The sequence below is a fragment of the Drosophila biarmipes genome, unplaced genomic scaffold (genome assembly GCF_025231255.1).
Source record: "Drosophila biarmipes strain raj3 unplaced genomic scaffold, RU_DBia_V1.1 ptg000028l, whole genome shotgun sequence".
Taxonomy (NCBI): Eukaryota; Metazoa; Arthropoda; class Insecta; order Diptera; family Drosophilidae; genus Drosophila; species Drosophila biarmipes.
This window is the reverse complement of record NW_026114543.1, coordinates 669,653-694,125: the sequence shown is the minus strand read 5'-3', so window position 1 is coordinate 694,125 and position 24,473 is coordinate 669,653. Positions and strand designations below refer to the sequence as shown.

The 24,473-nt window shown below is 39.7% G+C and overlaps 2 protein-coding genes and 1 pseudogene across 5 annotated transcripts in view; 2 read left to right on the top strand and 1 right to left on the bottom strand.

Moving 5' to 3' along the window:
• The window catches only part of LOC108025776 (apical junction component 1 homolog), a 114,444-nt gene that overhangs the window by 51,179 nt on the left and 38,792 nt on the right, over nt 1-24,473 (top strand). For all 4 annotated transcript variants that reach the window (XM_050890387.1, XM_050890386.1, XM_050890388.1 and 1 more), the window contains exon 2: nt 18,941-21,440. In XM_050890387.1, coding sequence (XP_050746344.1) covers nt 19,168-20,253 — 1,086 coding nt within the window. In that variant the 5' untranslated portion in view covers nt 18,941-19,167 and the 3' untranslated portion in view covers nt 20,254-21,440. The remainder of the gene's footprint in view (nt 1-18,940; nt 21,441-24,473) is intronic.
• The window catches only part of LOC108035854 (uncharacterized), a 47,673-nt gene continuing 35,421 nt past the window's right edge, over nt 12,222-24,473 (bottom strand). The window contains exon 5 of the mRNA XM_050890390.1: nt 12,222-12,745. Coding sequence (XP_050746347.1) covers nt 12,454-12,745 — 292 coding nt within the window. The 3' untranslated portion in view covers nt 12,222-12,453. The remainder of the gene's footprint in view (nt 12,746-24,473) is intronic.
• On the top strand, nt 22,570-23,317 carry LOC108025845 (eukaryotic translation initiation factor 4E1-like; annotated as a pseudogene).

Below are 24,473 nucleotides of genomic sequence, written 5' to 3'. Positions count from 1 at the left end.
ATGTTTTTATGAGTGCATTATATAGTTATCTTCCTTTGGGGGTCACAAGGCGGGATCTCCAGTGTGTGTCCTTGGCGTTGTAATCTCCTGCTGCTATAAATCGCTCTCCAAGTGAATTGTAGAAGTCCACGAATTGGTCTTCGGAGTCTGTAAAGTGGGGTAGGCAGTAAACAGCGGCAATGGCAAGGTGGCAGTTACCCAACTGTAATTTTATCGATGCGGCTTGCAAATAATTTTTGCAAACCATTTGTGAAGTGGTGTCTGATACTTCTAAGAAGTAGGAAAAAAGTTTTAAAAAATATCTGAATCATGTTAGGAAATCGAATTAAATATTTTAAAATTACATTTAACAACATATACTTGCATAACAAACCTGTAGTTTTAGTAGTTCACAAGTCACGGGTGTACAAAATTTAGCTATATCTATCGCCAAACTATCTATGGAGGGACTAGCAAAAACTCTAGTCCGGTATAAAAGACCCCGGCCGAATGGAGAATGTAGAGAGAATTTGTTATGATCTCCCTGGCACCGGTCTAGTAGTACCACTCCGCCAAAGTAAAGATTATAACTGGGAAAAGAGTAGTGTCTCGAAGGAAGTCTACATACTTTCTGGAAGACTCCTTTATCCTATAAGATGTCTACATCGTTATAAGTGTACACTTTTGCGCATACTGTGAGTGTTTTCTGGCAGAATAGTTCTGATTTTTGCGTAAGGCCATCAAGCCAGACTCGATCGAAAGCCTGTGCAACGTCAAGGAATACCGGACTGCAGTGTTCCCGATATACGAATGCAGACTGTATTTCTGTTGTCCACCTGTTGATTTGCTCTATTGTTTTATGGCTTTCTCGAAAGCCAAATTGATGTGATTAACGTTGTGCTTTTTCAGATATGGGATTATGCGTGTCAAAAGGCATTGTTCGAGCAGTTTTGACAGACACGAGAGAAAACTTATCGGTCTGTATGAAGCTGTTACTGTGTGATCTTCTCCTCGCATTGGGATCATAATGATTACCTATTTTTTCCTTTTTTTTTTTGGGAAGTAAAAAAGTTTACAAATGACCTTAACTGCACAGTTTGGGAGTTCAATTAACATTTTGGTAGTTATTCGATCACCGCCTGGGCCCTTTTTTGGTTTCAATTGCTCGCTGACGACTTTTACTTACGTACTTTTTTAACTTCAGCCAGTTGGTTCGATGCGACGTCAGCCTGCAAGGGTGCTTGATTAATCCCGGTCTCTGTAGAAGAGTTATTATCACTGGTGAGTGGTTCGATGATAGATCCAAAAGCGATTTCGCAGATGTTAAATTGACACACATATTTTTTGTCACAGCATAATCAATTAAATCAGGTAGTTTTCTAGGAACTATAGGCCAGTATGTAGGGCGGCCTGTTGAAACGTAGTCCAGTTTGTTGCATGTTTTTATGAGTGCATTATACAGTTGCCTTCCTTTGGGGGTCACAAGGCGGGATCTCCAGTGTGTGTCCTTGGCGTTGTAATCTCCTGCTGCTATAAATCGCTCTCCAAGTGAATTGTAGAAGTCCACGAATTGGTCTTCGGAGTCTGTAAAGTGGGGTAGGCAGTAAACAGCGGCAATGGCAAGGTGGCAGTTACCCAACTGTAATTTTATCGATGCGGCTTGCAAATAATTTTTGCAAACCATTTGTGAAGTGGTGTCTGATAATTTTAAGAAGTAGGAAAAAAGTTTTAAAAAATATCGGAACAAAAAAATACTATCGTTTAATGATTATGACAATCCATCAACGATTGTATTTTGAAAAATCATGTTAGGAAATCGAAATAAATATTTTAAAATTGCATAACATAAACATATACTTGCATAACAAACCTGTAGTTTTGGTAATTCACAAGTCACGGGTGTACAAAATTTAGCTATATCTATCGCCAAACTAGCTATGCAGGGACTTGCGAAAGCTCTAGTCCGGTATAAAAGACCCCGCCCGAATTGAGAATGTAGAGAGAATTTGTTATGATCTCCCTGGCATCGGTCTAGTAGTACCACTCCACCAAAGTAAAGATTATGACTGGGAAAAGACTAGTGTTTCGAAGGAAGTCTTCATCCTTTCTGGAAGACGCCTTTATCCTATAAGATGTCTACATCGTTATAAGTGTACACTTTTGCGCATCTATTTTTATACGCTATTCTAATAACCGCCTCTCCACTACCACGAGATGATCAGCTAGTAGTGCTGTTGCCTGAATTGGGCATTTGGACCGACTTTTGATCGCTGTATCGTCTGCGAATTTAAAAGTAGTAAGCCGGTCGTTCGTGGAAATATCTGCGGTGTAAAAGAGAAATATAGTTGGACCAAGGGAGCGACTTTCGGGAACTCCAGCCTTTATAGTGTAATCATCGGATGTTGTAGTTTTCCATCACACGGCGAATTCTCTGTTGTAAAGGTATGATTCAAGTATACTGTGAGTGTTTTCTGGCAGAATAGTTCTGATTTTTGCGTAAGGCCATCAAGCCAGACTCGATCGAAAGCCTGTGCAACGTCAAGGAATACCGGACTGCAGTGTTCCCGATATCCGAATGCAGACTGTATTTCTGTTGTCCACCTGTTGATTTGCTCTATTGTTTTATGGCTTTCTCGAAAGCCAAATTGATGTGATTAACGTTGTGCTTTTTCAGATATGGGATTATGCGTGTCAAAAGGCATTGTTCGAGCAGTTTTGACAGACACGAGAGAAAACTTATCGGTCTGTATGAAGCTGTTACTGTGTGATCTTCTCCTCGCATTGGGATCATAATGATTACCTATTTTTTCCTTTTTTTTTTTGGGAAGTAAAAAAGTTTACAAATGACCTTAACTGCACAGTTTGGGAGTTCAATTAACATTTTGGTAGTTATTAGATCACCGCCTGGGCCCTTTTTTGGTTTCAATTGCTCGCTGACGACTTTTACTCACGTACTTTTTTAACTTCAGCCAGTTGGTTCGATGCGACGTCAGCCTGCAAGGGTGCTTGATTAATCCCGGTCTCTGTAGAAGAGTTATTATCACTGGTGAGTGGTCCGATGATAGATCCAAAAGCGATTTCGCAGATGTTAAATTGGCAGATATATTTTTTGTCACAGCATAATCAATTAAATCAGGTAGTTTTCTAGGAACTGTAGGCCAGTATGTAGGGCGGCCTGTTGAAACGTAGTCCAGTTTGTTGCATGTTTTTATGAGTGCATTATACAGTTGCCTTCCTTTGGGGGTCACAAGGCGGGATCTCCAGTGTGTGTCCTTGGCGTTGTAATCTCCTGCTGCTATAAATCGCTCTCCAAGTGAATTGTAGAAGTCCACGAATTGGTCTTCGGAGTCTGTAAAGTGGGGTAGGCAGTAAACAGCGGCAATGGCAAGGTGGCAGTTACCCAACTGTAATTTTATCGATGCGGCTTGCAAATAATTTTTGCAAACCATTTGTGAAGTGGTGTCTGATAATTTTAAGAAGTAGGAAAAAAGTTTTAAAAAATATCGGAACAAAAAAATACTATCGTTTAATGATTATGACAATCCATCAACGATTGTATTTTGAAAAATCATGTTAGGAAATCGAAATAAATATTTTAAAATTGCATAACATAAACATATACTTGCATAACAAACCTGTAGTTTTGGTAATTCACAAGTCACGGGTGTACAAAATTTAGCTATATCTATCGCCAAACTAGCTATGCAGGGACTTGCGAAAGCTCTAGTCCGGTATAAAAGACCCCGCCCGAATTGAGAATGTAGAGAGAATTTGTTATGATCTCCCTGGCACCGGTCTAGTAGTACCACTCCACCAAAGTAAAGATTATGACTGGGAAAAGACTAGTGTTTCGAAGGAAGTCTTCATCCTTTCTGGAAGACGCCTTTATCCTATAAGATGTCTACATCGTTATAAGTGTACACTTTTGCGCATCTATTTTTATACGCTATTCTGATAACAGCCTCTCCACTACCACGAGATGATCAGCAAGTAGTGCTGTTGCCTGAATTGGGCATTTGGACCGACTTTTGATCGCTGTATCGTCTGCGAATTTAAAAGTAGTAAGCCGGTCGTTCGTGGGAATATCTGCGGTGTAAAAGAGAAATATAGTTGGACCAAGGGAGCGACTTTCGGGAACTCCAGCCTTTATAGTGTAATCATCGGATGTTGTAGTTTTCCATCACACGGCGAATTCTCTGTTGTAAGGTATGATTCAAGTATACTGTGAGTGTTTTTTGGCAGAATAGTTCTGATTTTTGCGTAAGGCCATCAAGCCAGACTCGATCGAAAGCCTGTGCAACGTCAAGGAATACCGGACTGCAGTGTTCCCGATATCCGAATGCAGACTGTATTTCTGTTGTCCACCTGTTGATTTGCTCTATTGTTTTATGGCTTTCTCGAAAGCCAAATTGATGTGATTAACGTTGTGCTTTTTCAGATATGGGATTATGCGTGTCAAAAGGCATTGTTCGAGCAGTTTTGACAGACACGAGAGAAAACTTATCGGTCTGTATGAAGCTGGTACTGTGTGATCTTCTCCTCGCATTGGGATCATAATGATTACCTATTTTTTCCTTTTTTTTTGGGAAGTAAAAGAGTTTACAAATGACCTCAACTGCACAGTTTGGGAGTTCAATTAGCATTTTGGTAGTTATTAGATCACCGCCTGGGCCCTTTTTTGGTTTCAATTGCTCGCTGACGACTTTTACTTACGTACTTTTTTAACTTCAGCCAGTTGGTTCGATGCGACGTCAGCCTGCAAGGGTGCTTGATTAATCCCGGTCTCTGTAGAAGAGTTATTATCACTGGTGAGTGGTCCGATGATAGATCCAAAAGCGATTTCGCAGATGTTAAATTGGCAGATATATTTTTTGTCACAGCATAATCAATTAAATCAGGTAGTTTTCTAGGATCTGTAGGCCAGTATGTAGGGCTGCCTGTTGAAACGTAATCCAGTTTGTTGCATGTTTTTATGAGTGCATTATATAGTTATCTTCCTTTGGGGGTCACAAGGCGGGATCTCCAGTGTGTGTCCTTGGCGTTGTAATCTCCTGCTGCTATAAATCGCTCTCCAAGTGAATTGTAGAAGTCCACGAATTGGTCTTCGGAGTCTGTAAAGTGGGGTAGGCAGTAAACAGCGGCAATGGCAAGGTGGCAGTTACCCAACTGTAATTTTATCGATGCGGCTTGCAAATAATTTTTGCAAACCATTTGTGAAGTGGTGTCTGATACTTCTAAGAAGTAGGAAAAAAGTTTTAAAAAATATCTGAATCATGTTAGGAAATCGAATTAAATATTTTAAAATTACATTTAACAACATATACTTGCATAACAAACCTGTAGTTTTAGTAGTTCACAAGTCACGGGTGTACAAAATTTAGCTATATCTATCGCCAAACTATCTATGGAGGGACTAGCAAAAACTCTAGTCCGGTATAAAAGACCCCGGCCGAATGGAGAATGTAGAGAGAATTTGTTATGATCTCCCTGGCACCGGTCTAGTAGTACCACTCCGCCAAAGTAAAGATTATAACTGGGAAAAGAGTAGTGTCTCGAAGGAAGTCTACATACTTTCTGGAAGACTCCTTTATCCTATAAGATGTCTACATCGTTATAAGTGTACACTTTTGCGCATACTGTGAGTGTTTTCTGGCAGAATAGTTCTGATTTTTGCGTAAGGCCATCAAGCCAGACTCGATCGAAAGCCTGTGCAACGTCAAGGAATACCGGACTGCAGTGTTCCCGATATCCGAATCCAGACTGTATTTCTGTTGTCCACCTGTTGATTTGCTCTATTGTTTTATGGCTTTCTCGAAAGCCAAATTGATGTGATTAACGTTGTGCTTTTTCAGATATGGGATTATGCGTGTCAAAAGGCATTGTTCGAGCAGTTTTGACAGACACGAGAGAAAACTTATCGGTCTGTATGAAGCTGGTACTGTGTGATCTTCTCCTCGCATTGGGATCATAATGATTACCTATTTTTTCCTTTTTTTTTTGGGAAATAAAAAAGTTTACAAATGACCTCAACTGCACAGTTTGGGAGTTCAATTAGCATTTTGGTAGTTATTAGATCACCGCCTGGGCCCTTTTTTGGTTTCAATTGCTCGCTGACGACTTTTACTTACGTACTTTTTTAACTTCAGCCAGTTGGTTCGATGCTACGTCAGCCTGCAAGGGTGCTTGATTAATCCCGGTCTCTGTAGAAGAGTTATTATCACTGGTGAGTGGTCCGATGATAGATCCAAAAGCGATTTCGCAGATGTTAAATTGGCAGATATATTTTTTGTCACAGCATAATCAATTAAATCAGGTAGTTTTCTAGGAACTGTAGGCCAGTATGTAGGGCGGCCTGTTGAAACGTAGTCCAGTTTGTTGCATGTTTTTATGAGTGCATTATACAGTTGCCTTCCTTTGGGGGTCACAAGGCGGGATCTCCAGTGTGTGTCCTTGGCGTTGTAATCTCCTGCTGCTATAAATCGCTCTCCAAGTGAATTGTAGAAGTCCACGAATTGGTCTTCGGAGTCTGTAAAGTGGGGTAGGCAGTAAACAGCGGCAATGGCAAGGTGGCAGTTACCCAACTGTAATTTTATCGATGCGGCTTGCAAATAATTTTTGCAAACCATTTGTGAAGTGGTGTCTGATAATTTTAAGAAGTAGGAAAAAAGTTTTAAAAAATATCGGAACAAAAAAATACTATCGTTTAATGATTATGACAATCCATCAACGATTGTATTTTGAAAAATCATGTTAGGAAATCGAAATAAATATTTTAAAATTGCATAACATAAACATATACTTGCATAACAAACCTGTAGTTTTGGTAATTCACAAGCCACGGGTGTACAAAATTTAGCTATATCTATCGCCAAACTAGCTATGCAGGGACTTGCGAAAGCTCTAGTCCGGTATAAAAGACCCCGCCCGAATTGAGAATGTAGAGAGAATTTGTTATGATCTCCCTGGCACCGGTCTAGTAGTACCACTCCACCAAAGTAAAGATTATGACTGGGAAAAGACTAGTGTTTCGAAGGAAGTCTTCATCCTTTCTGGAAGACGCCTTTATCCTATAAGATGTCTACATCGTTATAAGTGTACACTTTTGCGCATCTATTTTTATACGCTATTCTGATAACCGCCTCTCCACTACCACGAGATGATCAGCTAGTAGTGCTGTTGCCTGAATTGGGCATTTGGACCGACTTTTGATCGCTGTATCGTCTGCGAATTTAAAAGTAGTAAGCCGGTCGTTCGTGGGAATATCTGCGGTGTAAAAGAGAAATATAGTTGGACCAAGGGAGCGACTTTCGGGAACTCCAGCCTTTATAGTGTAATCATCGGATGTTGTAGTTTTCCATCACACGGCGAATTCTCTGTTGTAAAGGTATGATTCAAGTATACTGTGAGTGTTTTCTGGCAGAATAGTTCTGATTTTTGCGTAAGGCCATCAAGCCAGACTCGATCGAAAGCCTGTGCAACGTCAAGGAATACCGGGCTGCAGTGTTCCCGATATCCGAATGCAGACTGTATTTCTGTTGTCCACCTGTTGATTTGCTCTATTGTTTTATGGCTTTCTCGAAAGCCAAATTGATGTGATTAACGTTGTGCTTTTTCAGATATGGGATTATGCGTGTCAAAAGGCATTGTTCGAGCAGTTTTGACAGACACGAGAGAAAACTTATCGGTCTGTATGAAGCTGGTACTGTGTGATCTTCTCCTCGCATTGGGATCATAATGATTACCTATTTTTTCCTTTTTTTTTTTGGGAAGTAAAAAAGTTTACAAATGACCTTAACTGCACAGTTTGGAAGTTCAATTAACATTTTGGTAGTTATTACATCACCGCCTGGGCCCTTTTTTGGTTTCAATTGCTCGCTGACGACTTTTACTTACGTACTTTTTTAACTTCAGCCAGTTGGTTCGATGCATCGATTTTATCGATGTAGCTTGCAAATAATTTTTGCAAACCATTCGTGAAAGTGGTGTCTGATGGAGTCTTTTATTAAGATGCCGGTTCGGCCATCTGCTTTAACATCTAGATGATCGGTGCTGTAGAACGGCTCTGAACGAGGTAAAAATCTAGTGAAGATCGCACCTGTAGCAAACAAAAGTTCTGTTTCAACATTGGTGTCAAAAATCGTATACGATCCACTAAATACAAAAAAATGTTCTAAATTTTTTTACATTGGAGAAAATGCCAATGGGTATACACTTAAAGGCTCAGCCTAAAATCGTTAAAGGCGCTTTTAAGAAGTAGGAAAATAGTTTTAAAAAATATTGGAACAAAAAAAGTTTTGGTCATTATTTCCTTTTTTTTTGGGAAGTAAAAGAGTTTACAAATGACCTCAACTGCACAGTTTGGGAGTTCAATTAGCATTTTGGTAGTTATTAGATCACCGCCTGGGCCCTTTTTTGGTTTCAATTGCTCGCTGACGACTTTTACTTACGTACTTTTTTAACTTCAGCCAGTTGGTTCGATGCTACGTCAGCCTGCAAGGGTGCTTGATTAATCCCGGTCTCTGTAGAAGAGTTATTATCACTGGTGAGTGGTCCGATGATAGATCCAAAAGCGATTTCGCAGATGTTAAATTGGCAGATATATTTTTTGTCACAGCATAATCAATTAAATCAGGTAGTTTTCTAGGAACTGTAGGCCAGTATGTAGGGCGGCCTGTTGAAACGTAGTCCAGTTTGTTGCATGTTTTTATGAGTGCATTATACAGTTGCCTTCCTTTGGGGGTCACAAGGCGGGATCTCCAGTGTGTGTCCTTGGCGTTGTAATCTCCTGCTGCTATAAATCGCTCTCCAAGTGAATTGTAGAAGTCCACGAATTGGTCTTCGGAGTCTGTAAAGTGGGGTAGGCAGTAAACAGCGGCAATGGCAAGGTGGCAGTTACCCAACTGTAATTTTATCGATGCGGCTTGCAAATAATTTTTGCAAACCATTTGTGAAGTGGTGTCTGATAATTTTAAGAAGTAGGAAAAAAGTTTTAAAAAATATCTGAATCATGTTAGGAAATCGAATTAAATATTTTAAAATTACATTTAACAACATATACTTGCATAACAAACCTGTAGTTTTAGTAGTTCACAAGTCACGGGTGTACAAAATTTAGCTATATCTATCGCCAAACTAGCTATGCAGGGACTTGCGAAAGCTCTAGTCCGGTATAAAAGACCCCGCCCGAATTGAGAATGTAGAGAGAATTTGTTATGATCTCCCTGGCACCGGTCTAGTAGTACCACTCCACCAAAGTAAAGATTATGACTGGGAAAAGACTAGTGTTTCGAAGGAAGTCTTCATCCTTTCTGGAAGACGCCTTTATCCTATAAGATGTCTACATCGTTATAAGTGTACACTTTTGCGCATCTATTTTTATACGCTATTCTGATAACCGCCTCTCCACTACCACGAGATGATCAGCTAGTAGTGCTGTTGCCTGAATTGGGCATTTGGACCGACTTTTGATCGCTGTATCGTCTGCGAATTTAAAAGTAGTAAGCCGGTCGTTCGTGGGAATATCTGCGGTGTAAAAGAGAAATATAGTTGGACCAAGGGAGCGACTATCGGGAACTCCAGCCTTTATAGTGTAATCATCGGATGTTGTAGTTTTCCATCACACGGCGAATTCTCTGTTGTAAAGGTATGATTCAAGTATACTGTGAGTGTTTTCTGGCAGAATAGTTCTGATTTTTGCGTAAGGCCATCAAGCCAGACTCGATCGAAAGCCTGTTCAACGTCAAGGAATACCGGACTGCAGTGTTCCCGATATCCGAATGCAGACTGTATTTCTGTTGTCCACCTGTTGATTTGCTCAATTGTTTTATGGCTTTCTCGAAAGCCAAATTGATGTGATTAACGTTGTGCTTTTTCAGATATGGGATTATGCGTGTCAAAAGGCATTGTTCGAGCAGTTTTGACAGACACGAGAGAAAACTTATCGGTCTGTATGAAGCTGGTACTGTGTGATCTTTTCCTCGCATTGGGATCATAATGATTACCTATTTTTTCCTTTATTTTTTGAAGTAAAAGAGTTTATAAATGACCTCAACTGCACAGTTTGGGAGTTCAATTAGCATTTTGGTAGTTATTAGATCACCGCCTGGGCCCTTTTTTGGTTTCAATTGCTCGCTGACGACTTTTACTTACGTACTTTTTTAACTTCAGCCAGTTGGTTCGATGCGACGTCAGCCTGCAAGGGTGCTTGATTAATCCCGGTCTCTGTAGAAGAGTTATTATCACTGGTGAGTGGTCCGATGATAGATCCAAAAGCGATTTCGCAGATGTTAAATTGGCAGATATATTTTTTGTCACAGCATAATCAATTAAATCAGGTAGTTTTCTAGGAACTGTAGGCCAGTATGTAGGGCGGCCTATTGAAACGTAGTCCAGTTTGTTGCATGTTTTTATGAGTGCATTATACAGTTGCCTTCCTTTGGGGGTCACAAGGCGGGATCTCCAGTGTGTGTCCTTGGCGTTGTAATCTCCTGCTGCTATAAATCGCTCTCCAAGTGAATTGTAGAAGTCCACGAATTGGTCTTCGGAGTCTGTAAAGTGGGGTAGGCAGTAAACAGCGGCAATGGCAAGGTGGCAGTTACCCAACTGTATTTTATCAATGTAGCTTGCAAATAATTGTTGCAAACCATTCGTGAAAGTGGTGTCTGATGCGGTCTCTTATTAAGATGCCGGTTCCGCTATAACATCTTGATGATCGGTGCTGTAGAACGGCTCTGAACGAGGTAAAAATCTAGTGAAGATCGCACCTGTAGCAAACAAAAGTTCTGTTTCAACATTGGTGTCAAAAATCGTATACGATCCACTAAATACAAAAAAATGTTCTTATTTTTTTTACCTTGGAGAAAATGCCAATGTGTATACACTTAAAGGCTTAGCCTAAAATCGTTAAAAGCGCTTTTAAAAAGTAGGAAAAAAGTTCTAAAAAAAATCGGAACAAAAAAAGTTTGTGTCATAATCATTAAACGATAGTATTTCGAAAAATCATGTTAGGAAATCGAAATAAATATTTTAAAATTACATTTAACAACATATACTTGCATAGCAAACCTGTAGTTTTGGTAATTCACAAGTCACGGGTGTACAAAATTTAGCTATATCTATCGCCAAACTAGCTATGCAGGGACTTGCGAAAGCTCTAATCCGGTATAAAAGACCCCGCCCGAATTGAGAATGTAGAGAGAATTTGTTATGATCTCCCTGGCACCGGTCTAGTAGTACCACTCCACCAAAGTAAAGATTATGACTGGGAAAAGACTAGTGTTTCGAAGGAAGTCTTCATCCTTTCTGGAAGACGCCTTTATCCTATAAGATGTCTACATCGTTATAAGTGTACACTTTTGCGCATCTATTTTTATACGCCATTCTGATAACCGCCTCTCCACTACCACGAGATGATCAGCTAGTAGTGCTGTTGCCTGAATTGGGCATTTGGACCGACTTTTGATCGCTGTATCGTCTGCGAATTTAAAAGTAGTAAGCCGGTCGTTCGTGGGAATATCTGCGGTGTAAAAGAGAAATATAGTTGGACCAAGGGAGCGACTTTCGGGAACTCCAGCCTTTATAGTGTAATCATCGAATGTTGTAGTTTTGCATCACACGGCGAATTCTCTGTTGTAAAGGTATGATTCAAGTATACTGTGAGTGTTTTATGGCAGAATAGTTCTGATTTTTGCGTAAGGCCATCAAGCCAGACTCGATCGAAAGTCTGTTCAACGTCAAGGAATACCGGACTGCAGTGTTCCCGATATCCGAATGCAGACTGTATTTCTGTTGTCCACCTGTTGATTTGCTCTATTGTTTTATGGCTTTCTCGAAAGCCAAATTGATGTGATTAACGTTGTGCTTTTTCAGATATGGGATTATGCGTGTCAAAAGGCATTCTTCGAGCAGTTTTGACAGACACGAGAGAAAACTTATCGGTCTGTATGAAGCTGGTACTGTGTGATCTTTTCCTCGCATCGGGATCATTATGATTACCTATTTTTTCCTTTTTTTTTTGGGAAGTAAAAGAGTTTACAAATGACCTCAACTGCACAGTTTGGGAGTTCAATTAGCATTTTGGTAGTTATTAGATCACCGCCTGGGCCCTTTTTTGGTTTCAATTGCTCGCTGACGACTTTTACTTACGTACTTTTTAAACTTCAGCCAGTTGGTTCGATGCGACAACAGCCTGCAAGGGTGCTTGATTAATCCCGGTCTCTGGAGAAGAGTTATTATCACTGGTGAGTGGTCCGATGATAGATCCAAAAGCGATTTCGCAGATGTTAAATTGCGAGAAATATTTTTTGTCACAGCATAATCAATTTAATCAGGTAGTTTTCTAGGATCTGTAGGCCAGTATGTAGGGCTGCCTGTTGAAACGTAGTCCAGTTTGTTGCATGTTTTTATGAGTGCATTATATAGTTGCCTTCCTTTGGGGGTCACAAAGCGGGATCTCCAGTGTGTGTCCTTGGCGTTTTAATCTCCTGCTGCTATAAATCGCTCTCCAACTGAATTGTAGAAGTCCACGAATTGGTCTTCGGAGTCTGTAAAGTGGGGTAGGCAGTAAACAGCGGCAATGGCAAGGTGGCAGTTACCCAACTGTAATTTTATCAATGTAGCTTGCAAATAATTGTTGCAAACCATTCGTGAAAGTGGTGTCTGATGCGGTCTCTTATTAAGATGCCGGTTCGGACATCTGCTATAACATCTAGATGATCGGTGCTGTAGAACGGCTCTGAACGAGGTAAAAATATAGTGAAGATCGCACCTGTAGCGAACAAAAGGTCTGTTTTAACATTGGTGACAAAAATCGTATACGATCTACTAAATAAAAAAAATGTTCTTATTTTTTTTACCTTGGAGAAAATGCCAATGTGTATACACTTAAAGGCTTAGCCTAAAATCGTTAAAAGCGCTTTTAAAAAGTAGGAAAAAAGTTCTAAAAAAAATCGGAACAAAAAAAGTTTGTGTCATAATCATTAAACGATAGTATTTCGAAAAATCATGTTAGGAAATCGAAATAAATATTTTAAAATTACATTTAACAACATATACTTGCATAGCAAACCTGTAGTTTTGGTAATTCACAAGTCACGGGTGTACAAAATTTAGCTATATCTATCGCCAAACTAGCTATGCAGGGACTTGCGAAAGCTCTAGTCCGGTATAAAAGACCCCGCCCGCATTGAGAATGTAGAGAGAATTTGTTATGATCTCCCTGGCACCGGTCTAGTAGTACCACTCCACCAAAGTAAAGATTATGACTGGGAAAAGACTAGTGTTTCGAAGGAAGTCTTCATCCTTTCTGAAAGACGCCTTTATCCTATAAGATGTCTACATCGTTATAAGTGTACACTTTTGCGCATCTATTTTTATACGCTATTCTGATAACCACCTCTCCACTACCACGAGATGATCAGCTAGTAGTGCTGTTGCCTGAATTGGGCATTTGGACCGACTTATGATCGCGGTATCGTCTGCGAATGTGGAAGTAGTTAGCCGGTCGTTCGTGGAAATAGGGTTGGACCAAGGGCGCTACAGTGTAATCGTCGGATGTTGTCGTTTTGCATCACACGGCGAATTCTCTGTTGTAAAGGTATGATTCAAGTATACTGTGAGCGTTTTCTGGCAGAATAGTTCTGATTTTTGCGTAAAACCATCAAGCCAGACTCGATCGAAAGCCTGTGCAACGTCAAGGAAGACCGGACTGCAGTGTTCCCGATATCCGAATGCAGACTGTATTTCTGTTGTCCACCTGTTGATTTGCTCTATTGTTTTATGGCTTTCTCGAAAGCCAAATTGATGTGATTAACGTTGTGCTTTTTCAGATATGGGATTATGCGTGTCAAAAGGCATTCTTCGAGCAGTTTTGACAGACCCGAGAGAAAACTTATCGGTCTGTATGAAGCTGGTACTGTGTGATCTTTTCCTCGCATCGGGATCATTATGATTACCTATTTTTTCCTTTTTTTTTTGGAAGTAAAAGAGTTTACAAATGACCTCAACTGCACAGTTTGGGAGTTCAATTAGCATTTTGGTAGTTATTAGATCACCGCCTGGGCCCTTTTTTGGTTTCAATTGCTCGCTGACGACTTTTACTTACGTACTTTTTTAACTTCAGCCAGTTGGTTCGATGCGACAACAGCCTTTTGTTATGATCTCCCTGGCACCGGTATAGTAGTACCACTCCGCCAAAGTAAAGATTATAACTGGGAAAAGATTAGTGTTTCGAAGGAAGTCTACATACTTTCTGGAAGACGCCTTTATCCTATAAGATGTCTACATCGTTATAAGTGTACACTTTTGCGCATCTATTTTTATACGCTATTCTGATAACCGCCTCTCCACTACCACGAGATGATCAGCTAGTAGTGCTGTTGCCTGAATTGGGCATTTGGACCGACTTTTGATCGCTGTATCGTCTGCGAATTTAAAAGTAGTAAGCCGGTCGTTCGTGGGAATATCTGCGGTGTAAAAGAGAAATATAGTTGGACCAAGGGAGCGACTTTCGGGAACTCCAGCCTTTATAGTGTAATCATCGGATGTTGTAGTTTTCCATCACACGGCGAATTCTCTGTTGTAAAGGTATGATTCAAGTATACTGTGAGTGTTTTCTGGCAGAATAGTTCTGATTTTTGCGTAAGGCCATCAAGCCAGACTCGATCGAAAGCCTGTGCAACGTCAAGGAATACCGGACTGCAGTGTTCCCGATATCCGAATGCAGACTGTATTTCTGTTGTCCACCTGTTGATTTGCTCTATTGTTTTATGGCTTTCTCGAAAGCCAAATTGATGTGATTAACGTTGTGCTTTTTCAGATATGGGATTATGCGTGTCAAAAGGCATTCTTCGAGCAGTTTTGACAGACACGAGAGAAAACTTATCGGTCTGTATGAAGCTGGTACTGTGTGATCTTTTCCTCGCATCGGGATCATTATGATTACCTATTTTTTCCTTTTTTTTTTGGGAAGTAAAAGAGTTTACAAATGACCTCAACTGCACAGTTTGGGAGTTCAATTAGCATTTTGGTAGTTATTAGATCACCGCCTGGGCCCTTTTTTGGTTTCAATTGCTCGCTGACGACTTTTACTTACGTACTTTTTTAACTTTAGCCAGTTGGTTCGATGCGACAACAGCCTTTTGTTATGATCTCCCTGGCACCGGTATAGAAGTACCACTCCACCAAAGTAAAGATTATAACTGGGAAAAGATTAGTGTTTCGAAGGAAGTCTACATACTTTCTGGAAGACTCCTTTGTCCTATAAGATGCCTACATCGTTATAAGTGTACACTTTTGCGCATCTATTTTTATACGCTATTCTGATAACCACCTCTCCACTACCACGAGATGATCAGCTAGTAGTGCTGTTGCCTGAATTGGGCATTTGGACCGACTTATGATCGCGGTATCGTCTGCGAATTTAAAAGTAGTAAGCCGGATGTTCGTGGGAATATCTGCGGTATAAAAGAGAAATATAGTTGGACCAAGGGAGCGACTTTTGGGAAGTCCAGCCTTTATAGTGTAATCATCGGATGTTGTAGTTTTGCATTACACGGCGAATTCTCTGTTGTAAAGGTGTGATTCAAGTATACTGTGAGTGTTTTCTGGCAGAATAGATCTGATTTTTGCGTAAGGCCATCAAGCCAGACTCGATCGAAAGCCTGTTCAACGTCAAGGAATACCGGACTGCAGTGTTCCCGATATCTGAATGCAGACTGTATTTCTGTTGTCCACCTGTTGATTTGCTCTATTGTTTTATGGCTTTCTCGAAAGCCAAATTGATGTGATTAACGTTGTGCTTTTTCAGATATGGGATTATGCGTGTCAAAAGGCATTGTTCGAGCAGTTTTGACAGACACGAGAGAAAACTTATCGGTCTGTATGAAGCTGGTACTGTATGATCTTTTCCTCGCATTGGGATCATTATGATTACCTATTTTTTCCTTTTTTTTTTGGGAAGTAAAAGAGTTTACAAATGACCTCAACTGCACAGTTTGGGAGTTCAATTAGCATTTTGGTAGTTATTAGATCACCGCCTGGGCCCTTTTTTGGTTTCAATTGCTCGCTGACGACTTTTACTTACGTACTTTTTTAACTTCAGCCAGTTGGTTCGATGCGACAACAGCCTGCAAGGGTGCTTGATTAATCCCGGTCTCTGGAGAAGAGTTATTATCACTGGTGAGTGGTCCGATGATAGATCCAAAAGCGATTTCGCAGATGTTAAATTGGCAGACATCTTTTTTCTAGGATCTGTAGGCCAGTATGTAGGGCTGCCTGTTGAAACGTAGTCCAGTTTGTTGCATGTTTTTATGAGTGCATTATATAGTTGCCTTCCTTTGGGGGTCACAAGGCGGGATCTCCAGTGTGTGTCCTTGGCGTTGTAATCTCCTGCTGCTATGAATCTCTCTCCAAGTGAATTGTAGAAGTCCACGAATTGGTCTTGGGAGTCTGTAAAGTGGGGTAGGCAGTAAACAGCGGCAATGGCAAGGTGGCAGTTACCCAACTGTAATTTTATCAATGTAGCTTGCAAATAATTGTTGCAAACCATTCGTGAAAGTGGTGTCTGATGCGGTCTCTTATTAAGATGCCGGTTCCGCTATAACATCTAGATGATCGGTGCTGTAGAACGGCTCTGAACGAGGTAAAAATCTAGTGAAGATCGCACCTGTAGCAAACAAAAGTTCTGTTTCAACATTGGTGTCAAAAATCGTATACGATCCACTAAATACAAAAAAATGTTCTTAATTTTTTTTCCTTGGAGAAAATGCAAACATTTTTGGGAAAAAAGTTTTGTGCGCTCTCTCCGGCGAAAAAACGCGGCTCTTATTTGGCTCTGCCCGAGTCGCTGGCTGCTCTGCCGACGTCGCAGTCGACTTTTTGCTGATTGAGCGCTTAAGTTGAATTGTGGAACTGCAGGGTTATCCTAAATCATGTGTCAAATTCCTTGCAGCTTCACGCTTAGCACGTAAGTTTTTAATTTAATTCGAAAAATAGCAATAAATAAAATATTTCTTCGCAGTCCCGACCCTTTTTGTTTTTGTAAAATGTGTGTTTGTCGATTTCCTACGGTCCTGAAGTGAATTTTTCTAGATAAAGATTTTCGCATAAACTTCCGTTTAGCTCCAACGCCCGATTTTTTTAAAATTTCTATATCAACGTGTTTTTAGGTCCTGATTACGGGAAAAGTAGTCAAAGTTGGCGCAAATAACGGGATCTTGGAATATAACGGTAAAAACCGTAAAAATTTTGTTTTTTGTTTGTTTTTTTTTTTGTTTTTTCGAAAATATAAGGAAAATTAAAAAATTTCTCAGACAAAATCAAAAGATATTTATAAAACGGATCTTTTTTGTAATAATTAATTATTCCAAAAACGTAATGGTTTTCGAAAAAAACGGAAAAGAAATATTTTAAATAGGAGGTGAACATTTAAAAATATTGCATTATCCCGCCATAAAAATGACGTCAGATAGTTTCAATTAATCGATAATAGCATTTTAGGTGACTTTCGACTTTTTTTACACGTTGCTGGAAAGGTGTGATTTATCGCCTGCATCATTCATCATTATAACCTATTGCTTTGCAAATTCTTTTACGTTTGCCCAAAATATACGGGAATGTAGCGTAAAAGAAGTTCAAACAGTTTCCTCAAAAACTGGCGTTTTGCTGCGAAGTTTGTATGGCAGCTTCGGATACAGATTTTGATGAGCAGGGCCCTATTGAAGGTCGATGCGGCGTAATTTGTCTCGTGGGGGCACAAAGCCAAGTTGGACGAGCATCTTTGCGAATTTTTGTGGCGACGTCGGGCTACAAAGCTTAAGCTTGACCCGTTTTCATTACTATTGAAAGACATTAGAAAAGTATATCCCAAAAACTAATTTAATTGTTTTGTTATTTAAAAATTATTTTTGTTAAAAAAAAATTGTTGCTTGCGACATTAGAAATGCTTTATATATTATTTTGGTTACATTTTATTTCCGTTTTATAATTTGATTTTGTTTTCTTATCTTATTTTTAACTACGACAACTGAAATGGTCCTTCCAACATTTATATTTTGCTTTTTCTTTTCATTTAGACTTTATTATTTTAATTTCGTGTTCCTAAAAATTTTAATGCCGTTCTCGTGTCTTGGTCGTTTCTGTTGAAGATAAATGTTTCAAATTCAAAAATACCCTCCAAGTCAGAGGGCGCTTTTAATATCATATCGATTGTATCGAATCAAAAAATAAACACATAACCTAAAAGCTGTCAAAGGGAGTAAATAAACAAGAGTTTGAGTTTCAAGAAATATCGTTTATTTACTGGCCCAAATAACTAAATAAGTAAAAGTTATAATAGTTTCATCTTTAACACATCGAGTGATATCGATATCAATGTCGACACGCCGATATAACAACAGGCTTTCGTGCGATATATCGGTTGAAAGGACGCAAGCGTGTTCCAACGGTTTTTTTTTCAAACCCTGTGAAAATGTAATCTTATTCAGTGTTTTTAACGCAAAATATTAGTTTAACAGAAAAAAGGTATAAAACATAAATTACAATTTCCATTTTTTTTTACTTCTTCTTGGCAAACTTTTTGATTAGGTTAATATATTCGAAGACTGTTTTTACCGTTATTTTCCATGACCCCGTTACTTGCGCCAACTTTAACTATTTTCCCGTATTCAGGACCCGAACGAATTTTAACAATTTCGGGCGTTGGAGCTAAACGAAAGTTCACCAAGATTTTTAAATGTGGTAGTAAAAAATGTCTAGAATCAAGGATGATGATGTAATAATCTGTAAACATTTTGAAATCTGAAGCCAGATGTTTAATGCCAATGAGAAGTAAATAAAACCAACCATAACCTTAACCTTATATAAAAAATATTACGCAAGAAAATTTTTGCTTATAACCAAATTGAAAAATAAATACAATTTAAAAAATATTTTAGCTACAAGACTTTATTTTTCTTTCTCACAGGGGCAACTGGAACTAGTCGACAGAAGCTGGAAACGCTTCCTACGGTAGAGCAGCAGGGGTTCCGACGCCGCAGCGAAGGTGATGAACCCTCACAGAAAAAACCAATTCAAATAGAACAGCCACAGTCGAATTTTAAATCCAACTCACTGTCGGTTGGAGGAGGATTAAGTGTACATCCGAATACTATTAAAGAACTTAGGCGGGGCTTGCTTGGCGACCCCACGGACATGATAATGGAAATCGGCGAAAAACTCAATAAGGATCCCCGAGAAGGAGCAGAATCAGGACAACAAATTTGCTGTCGGAACCCGAAATGCAATCAGTGGGCCTTGCCAGGCGATGCCAAGAAAGTTTACAAGTCATGTCATAATTGTTCCTTTTTATACTGTTCACGTGAGTGTCGACGATACCATTGGGAAAGGCATCGCAAGGCGTGCCTTCACTCGCGCGCCTCAAACCTGTGTCGCCAGGTGCTTGCCCATTGCAAGGACGACCTGGACTCGCAGCGCCACCTCAGCCTGCTGGCACGCAAAGGGGTCATCTCCCAGGGACGGGGTGTCGTGCGGGTTCTTTTTCGGAGTGCTGAGATGGCAGAGGGTTTCATCAGAAATGGCTTTCAGAGTATGGGTGAGGCTACGTACGTGCGGTGGCCGGACCTTATGCCAGCCGAGATGGGCCTGGAGTTGTACTCAGAGCTACTTAGGCTCAGCACACTGTATAAACCAGAGAACAAGATGCTTGTTTACGTAGCCATTTGCGTGGTGTCGGAGGCGCCGAGCATGGGTCAGCCACCGGTGCGCTGGGAACGCCAACTGGTAAGTCGTTGTGCCAAACTAAAGCTCTGCAAGACAGTTTTGACCGAGTTGGAGCAGCAGCTTTCGGCACTTCAGCAACCTCTGGCAGTGGTGGCAGCGCCGGAACGGACTGAAATTATCATTCTAACTTTCAACACCGGGCAGGGCTTTTTAAACATCAACCGGGAGTTGATCCTTTCCAACATTCTGGACATCTTGTCCAGGCGCGGAGTCGTGCTGCACAAGCACTATCCGGAAATATTTCAGCGCTTGCAAACATACATCGGGGGGCAGAGCGATAAATTCAGCCCGGTAACATTGCATCCGCGAGATTCACAAACCGGCAAAAGCTTCGTCTGCATTATCATGCGGACGCAAACGAACAGTAACTTAATAAAGATTCCCTCAGCGACGGACGGTGGCAATCGAGTAACTACTATCGATGTATGCTCACCTATGCCTTCCGCCAAGCTAGACGATGATGAACTACTTAAGACCACAAGAAAAACAGTTGATTAATTGCAGCGGTAGCGAAGAGCTTCAGAAGTAGAGGAGTGGCAGTGCAAACACTTGGCACTCCAAACTTGTTGGCGACTTCTTGAAGTGTTGCATTGAAAGTATCCAAATGAAAGACACTTTCTTTCTAGAAACGCTCAACATAGAATATTCGCATTTAAAATTAACGTTTTTACCAAAAAACGTCTAGTACATCCAAATAACTGATCAAATAACTCAAATAACACTATTTTTAAGAGTGTTTTTCAACTATGATGACGGCTATAATGTCCAAATTAAATTTGTTTTTCCAATTTATTTTTTTGTTGACGAATAAAAAGTAAGTTTGTAATATAATTTATTTATTACTTGTTTAACACGTTTTCTAATAATTCTTAATGGACATTATTCTAGAAATTTTATGATTTCCATCCCAGATTAGTTCATTAAGATCATTATCCACGGAAACGGCTTACAAAGTTTTTTAGGAACTTACAGTTTCATATTAATAAAGTATTTTGACTGAGGATAAGTTCAATGTAAACCATTTAAAAAAAAGTTGGATGTTTGTTTTTAACAAATAAAAAATATTTTTTTAAAAGATTTTTTGAATGTATGTATAATTAAGAAGTTTTATTTTGTTAGAACAAAATATTCGTTTTAAAAGCTTTAAAAATTTTCTAATAACAATAATAACTAGGAGTAATAATAGTAGTTTTAGCTAACAATGTCGATGTTTTTGGGCTTTCCTATGACTTGTTGATTTTTAAGGAAATAAAATTACTCAAGCCTTTGTATTGATAACTCTTGGTTTGACTTACTCGAGAGTCAGAATATAACAATAAGGGATGTTTGCTTAAGCAAACCGAAGATAGTATACCCGTACACCTTAAGTCATACTATACAATTGAAATCAAGCGTTTTTTACGGATACAATATAATCAGAAGATATGTATACAGGTATACGGATGGGCCTAATGACAGCTATTTGATATCGTCATCCGATTTGCAGACCCTTACACAACGTATAAGGATTTCATTCAAAAGTTTGCGTCGCAGTTTCGGAATTGTTTCCGACCGAAGAAATGTTCACAAAACAATGCCGAATGTTATGAATCATTCAAAAAAGGAGGTGTCTGTTGCTGGCATTGAAATGCACCACGATGCATTAATCAGAAATGAGGTTGTATGCATCAACTAATCACATTCTGGTAAGCGTATGCAAACTTTACCTTTTAAAAATAGAAAAATTTCTTTAATCTTTTCTGAGGAATACATGTTAATATTATTGTTATTATTTAAGAAAAAAATAGTTTTTAATAATTTACGTAATGCACTTATGTATTGAATAAAAATAATAATGTACTAAAATAAGTACACTTAACTTAAATGTAAAAATTTTTATGGAAAGGTTGGCACGAAATTAACTTTTTAAAAATAACACTATTGACGAGTGTCTCGACTAAAAGATACACGTCACTCAGCTTTTCATTTTAAAAATAAGTTAATAATGTTGAGAAGATCGAATGATTAACTAGCTATAGTTTGCAACGCAGTGAAGTAGATGTTTCCGACCCTATAAAGTATATATATTCTTGATCAGCGTAACTAGACGAGCCATGTCCGTCTGTCTGTCCGTTTCTACGCAAACTAGTCTTTCACTTTAAAAGCTATCGGGCTGAAACTTTCCCAAAAGTCTTCTTTCTATTGCAGGTAGTATATAAGTCGGAGCCAGCCGGATCGGAAAACTATATCTTATAGCTCCCATAGGAACTATCGGGGGAAAAATGACAAAAGAATTATACCTTCGGTGTTGTTTAACATATAACCTCCTTCGCTTGGAAATAACATTTTTTAATTTATTTTCAATGTCGAATTAAATTTTATCAAAACCAGACGACTGTATCATATAGCTAAAAGTAAAAGAACATAAAATATCATTAAACTCGTACCACGCCATTTCACTTAAATTCCTTGTGAATAGTCACAGCACTGATCAGGCTCATTCACTAACACTTATGACACGGCACGAAATTCTGGTTTAAATCAAATTTCAAATTATAATTAAGCCCAAAAATAATTAAAGAATTTAATTACGCAAAGCCTGTGCGTAACCGAGCCGCGATTACTTTCGACATTTTGCCATCGAAATCATGGTAGTCTTGGAGTCGGAGAAGGCAATCTGTGTTTTTATGTCAAATACGTGCGCGTCTGTGTGTGTGCTGTAATTCCATCGCCACTTTCGATTCGGAGTTTGCTAGGAACATTTGTTAGCCTTTTTTACTAGTAGCCCCGCCCCCAAAGGGAATCAGGGCATACTCCACATACACTTACACCCCGAACAACCAGTCAATACCAACAAGTCCATGTTCAAAACCAGCGCCCCCAGCAGCGAGCCGGGTCGTCCGGAACCACCCACTCCGGCTGCCGTTCCCGCCAAGGCCGAGGTCAAGGAGGTCAAGCCCAAGGAGGATGCCGAGGAGGCTGGTGAGCCCGCAGGAAACACTGCGCCCACCAATGCGGCTGCCCCTGCCGCCGGCGACGATGCCGTGCGCACTGAGCACTGGACCCTGTGGTACCTGGAAAACGATCGGTCCAAGTCCTGGGAGGACATGCAGAACGAGATCACCAGCTTCGACACCGTCGAGGACTTCTGGAGCCTGTACAACCACATCAAGCCGCTATCAGAGATCAAAGTGGGCAGTGACTACTCGCTCTTCAAGAAGAACATTCGTCCCATGTGGGAGGATGCTGCCAACAAGCAGGGCGGTCGATGGGTCATCACACTGAACAAGAGCTCCAAGAGCGATTTGGATAACCTTTGGCTAGATGTGGTGCTTTGCCTGATTGGCGAGGCCTTCGATCACTCCGACTAGATCTGCGGGGCTGTCGTAAACATTCGCGCCAAGAGCAACAAGATATCCATTTGGACTGCCAACGGAAACAACGAGGAAGCCGCCCTGGAGATTGGCCACAAGCTGCGCGATGCCCTGCGTCTGGGACGCAACAACAGCTGCACAAGGACACGATGGTCAAGCAAGGCTCCAACGTCAAATCGATCTACACCTTGTAGGTAGATAATATGTCAAAAAGCCCCAAAGCTATAATTTGTTTCGCATTATTTCCCACCAATTATGCGATCGTTGCTATGAGAGCTATATGATATAGTCGTCCGATTTAAATAAAATTTAATTCGAAATTCAGAACTAATTAAAAAATGTCATTTTTAAGCTCTTAAGGTTATATGTTGAAAAACACGAAAGTTATATCTATACCCCTTACATTATGATCGTATATATAGAAGGGGTCGTGTTGAAACAGAAGACAAAATATTGAAGCCATACGTCCCAATCAGTTTTATCAACCGATAAGTAAGATCGTATGTATGTTGAAAAACACGAAAGTTATATCTATACCCCTTACATTATGATCGTATATATAGAAGGGGTCGTGTTGAAACAGAAGACAAAATATTGAAGCCATACGTCCCAATCAGTTTTATCAACCGATATGTAAGATCGTATGTACTCTTTCTATTGTTCCAACTGTCTGGTGGTGGTATGCTGTGGATGTAATATTTGCAATATTTAAATATTTGCACAAATCGTCTATAATTGAATTCTTATATTCTGTTCCCATGTCCGTAATGAACGTCTTCATTGGACCGTACCTCAGGATAAAAGATTCAAATATTGCTTTAGCGACAGTATTAGCATTTTTATTCGGAACAGGTATGGCAACTAAATACTTAGTTAAATCACATATTAAAGTGACTGCATACTCATTGCCATTTTCTGATTTTGGCAGTAGACCAATAGTGTCCACTATCACTCTGTCGAAAGCACTTATTGGTGTGTCTGTAATTGTTAAAGGGGTCTTTGTGTGTATAGTTATTTTGGTTATTTATTTCTGACATTTTTGACATTTTCTTACGTACTCAGTTGAATCTTTAGACATGCTTTTCCAGTAATAGTGTCTTTTTACTTTGGCCAAAGTTTTTGATATGCCACTATGACGTCCTTAAATTGGATCATCATGAAATGTAGAGAAAATTGCTTCTTTTTCTTTTAAATTATTTGAAATTATCTATTGAAGTATGTTCAAAGATATTTTCCCACGGTGCCACTTTGAGTTGTCTGATTTTATGTATACCAGCTTGCATTTCAAGCCTTTGGATCTAAGTCAGTAACTCCATTAGTATATACTCGTAAATCGCTAACATCATATCTTGCAGTAATTTTTCT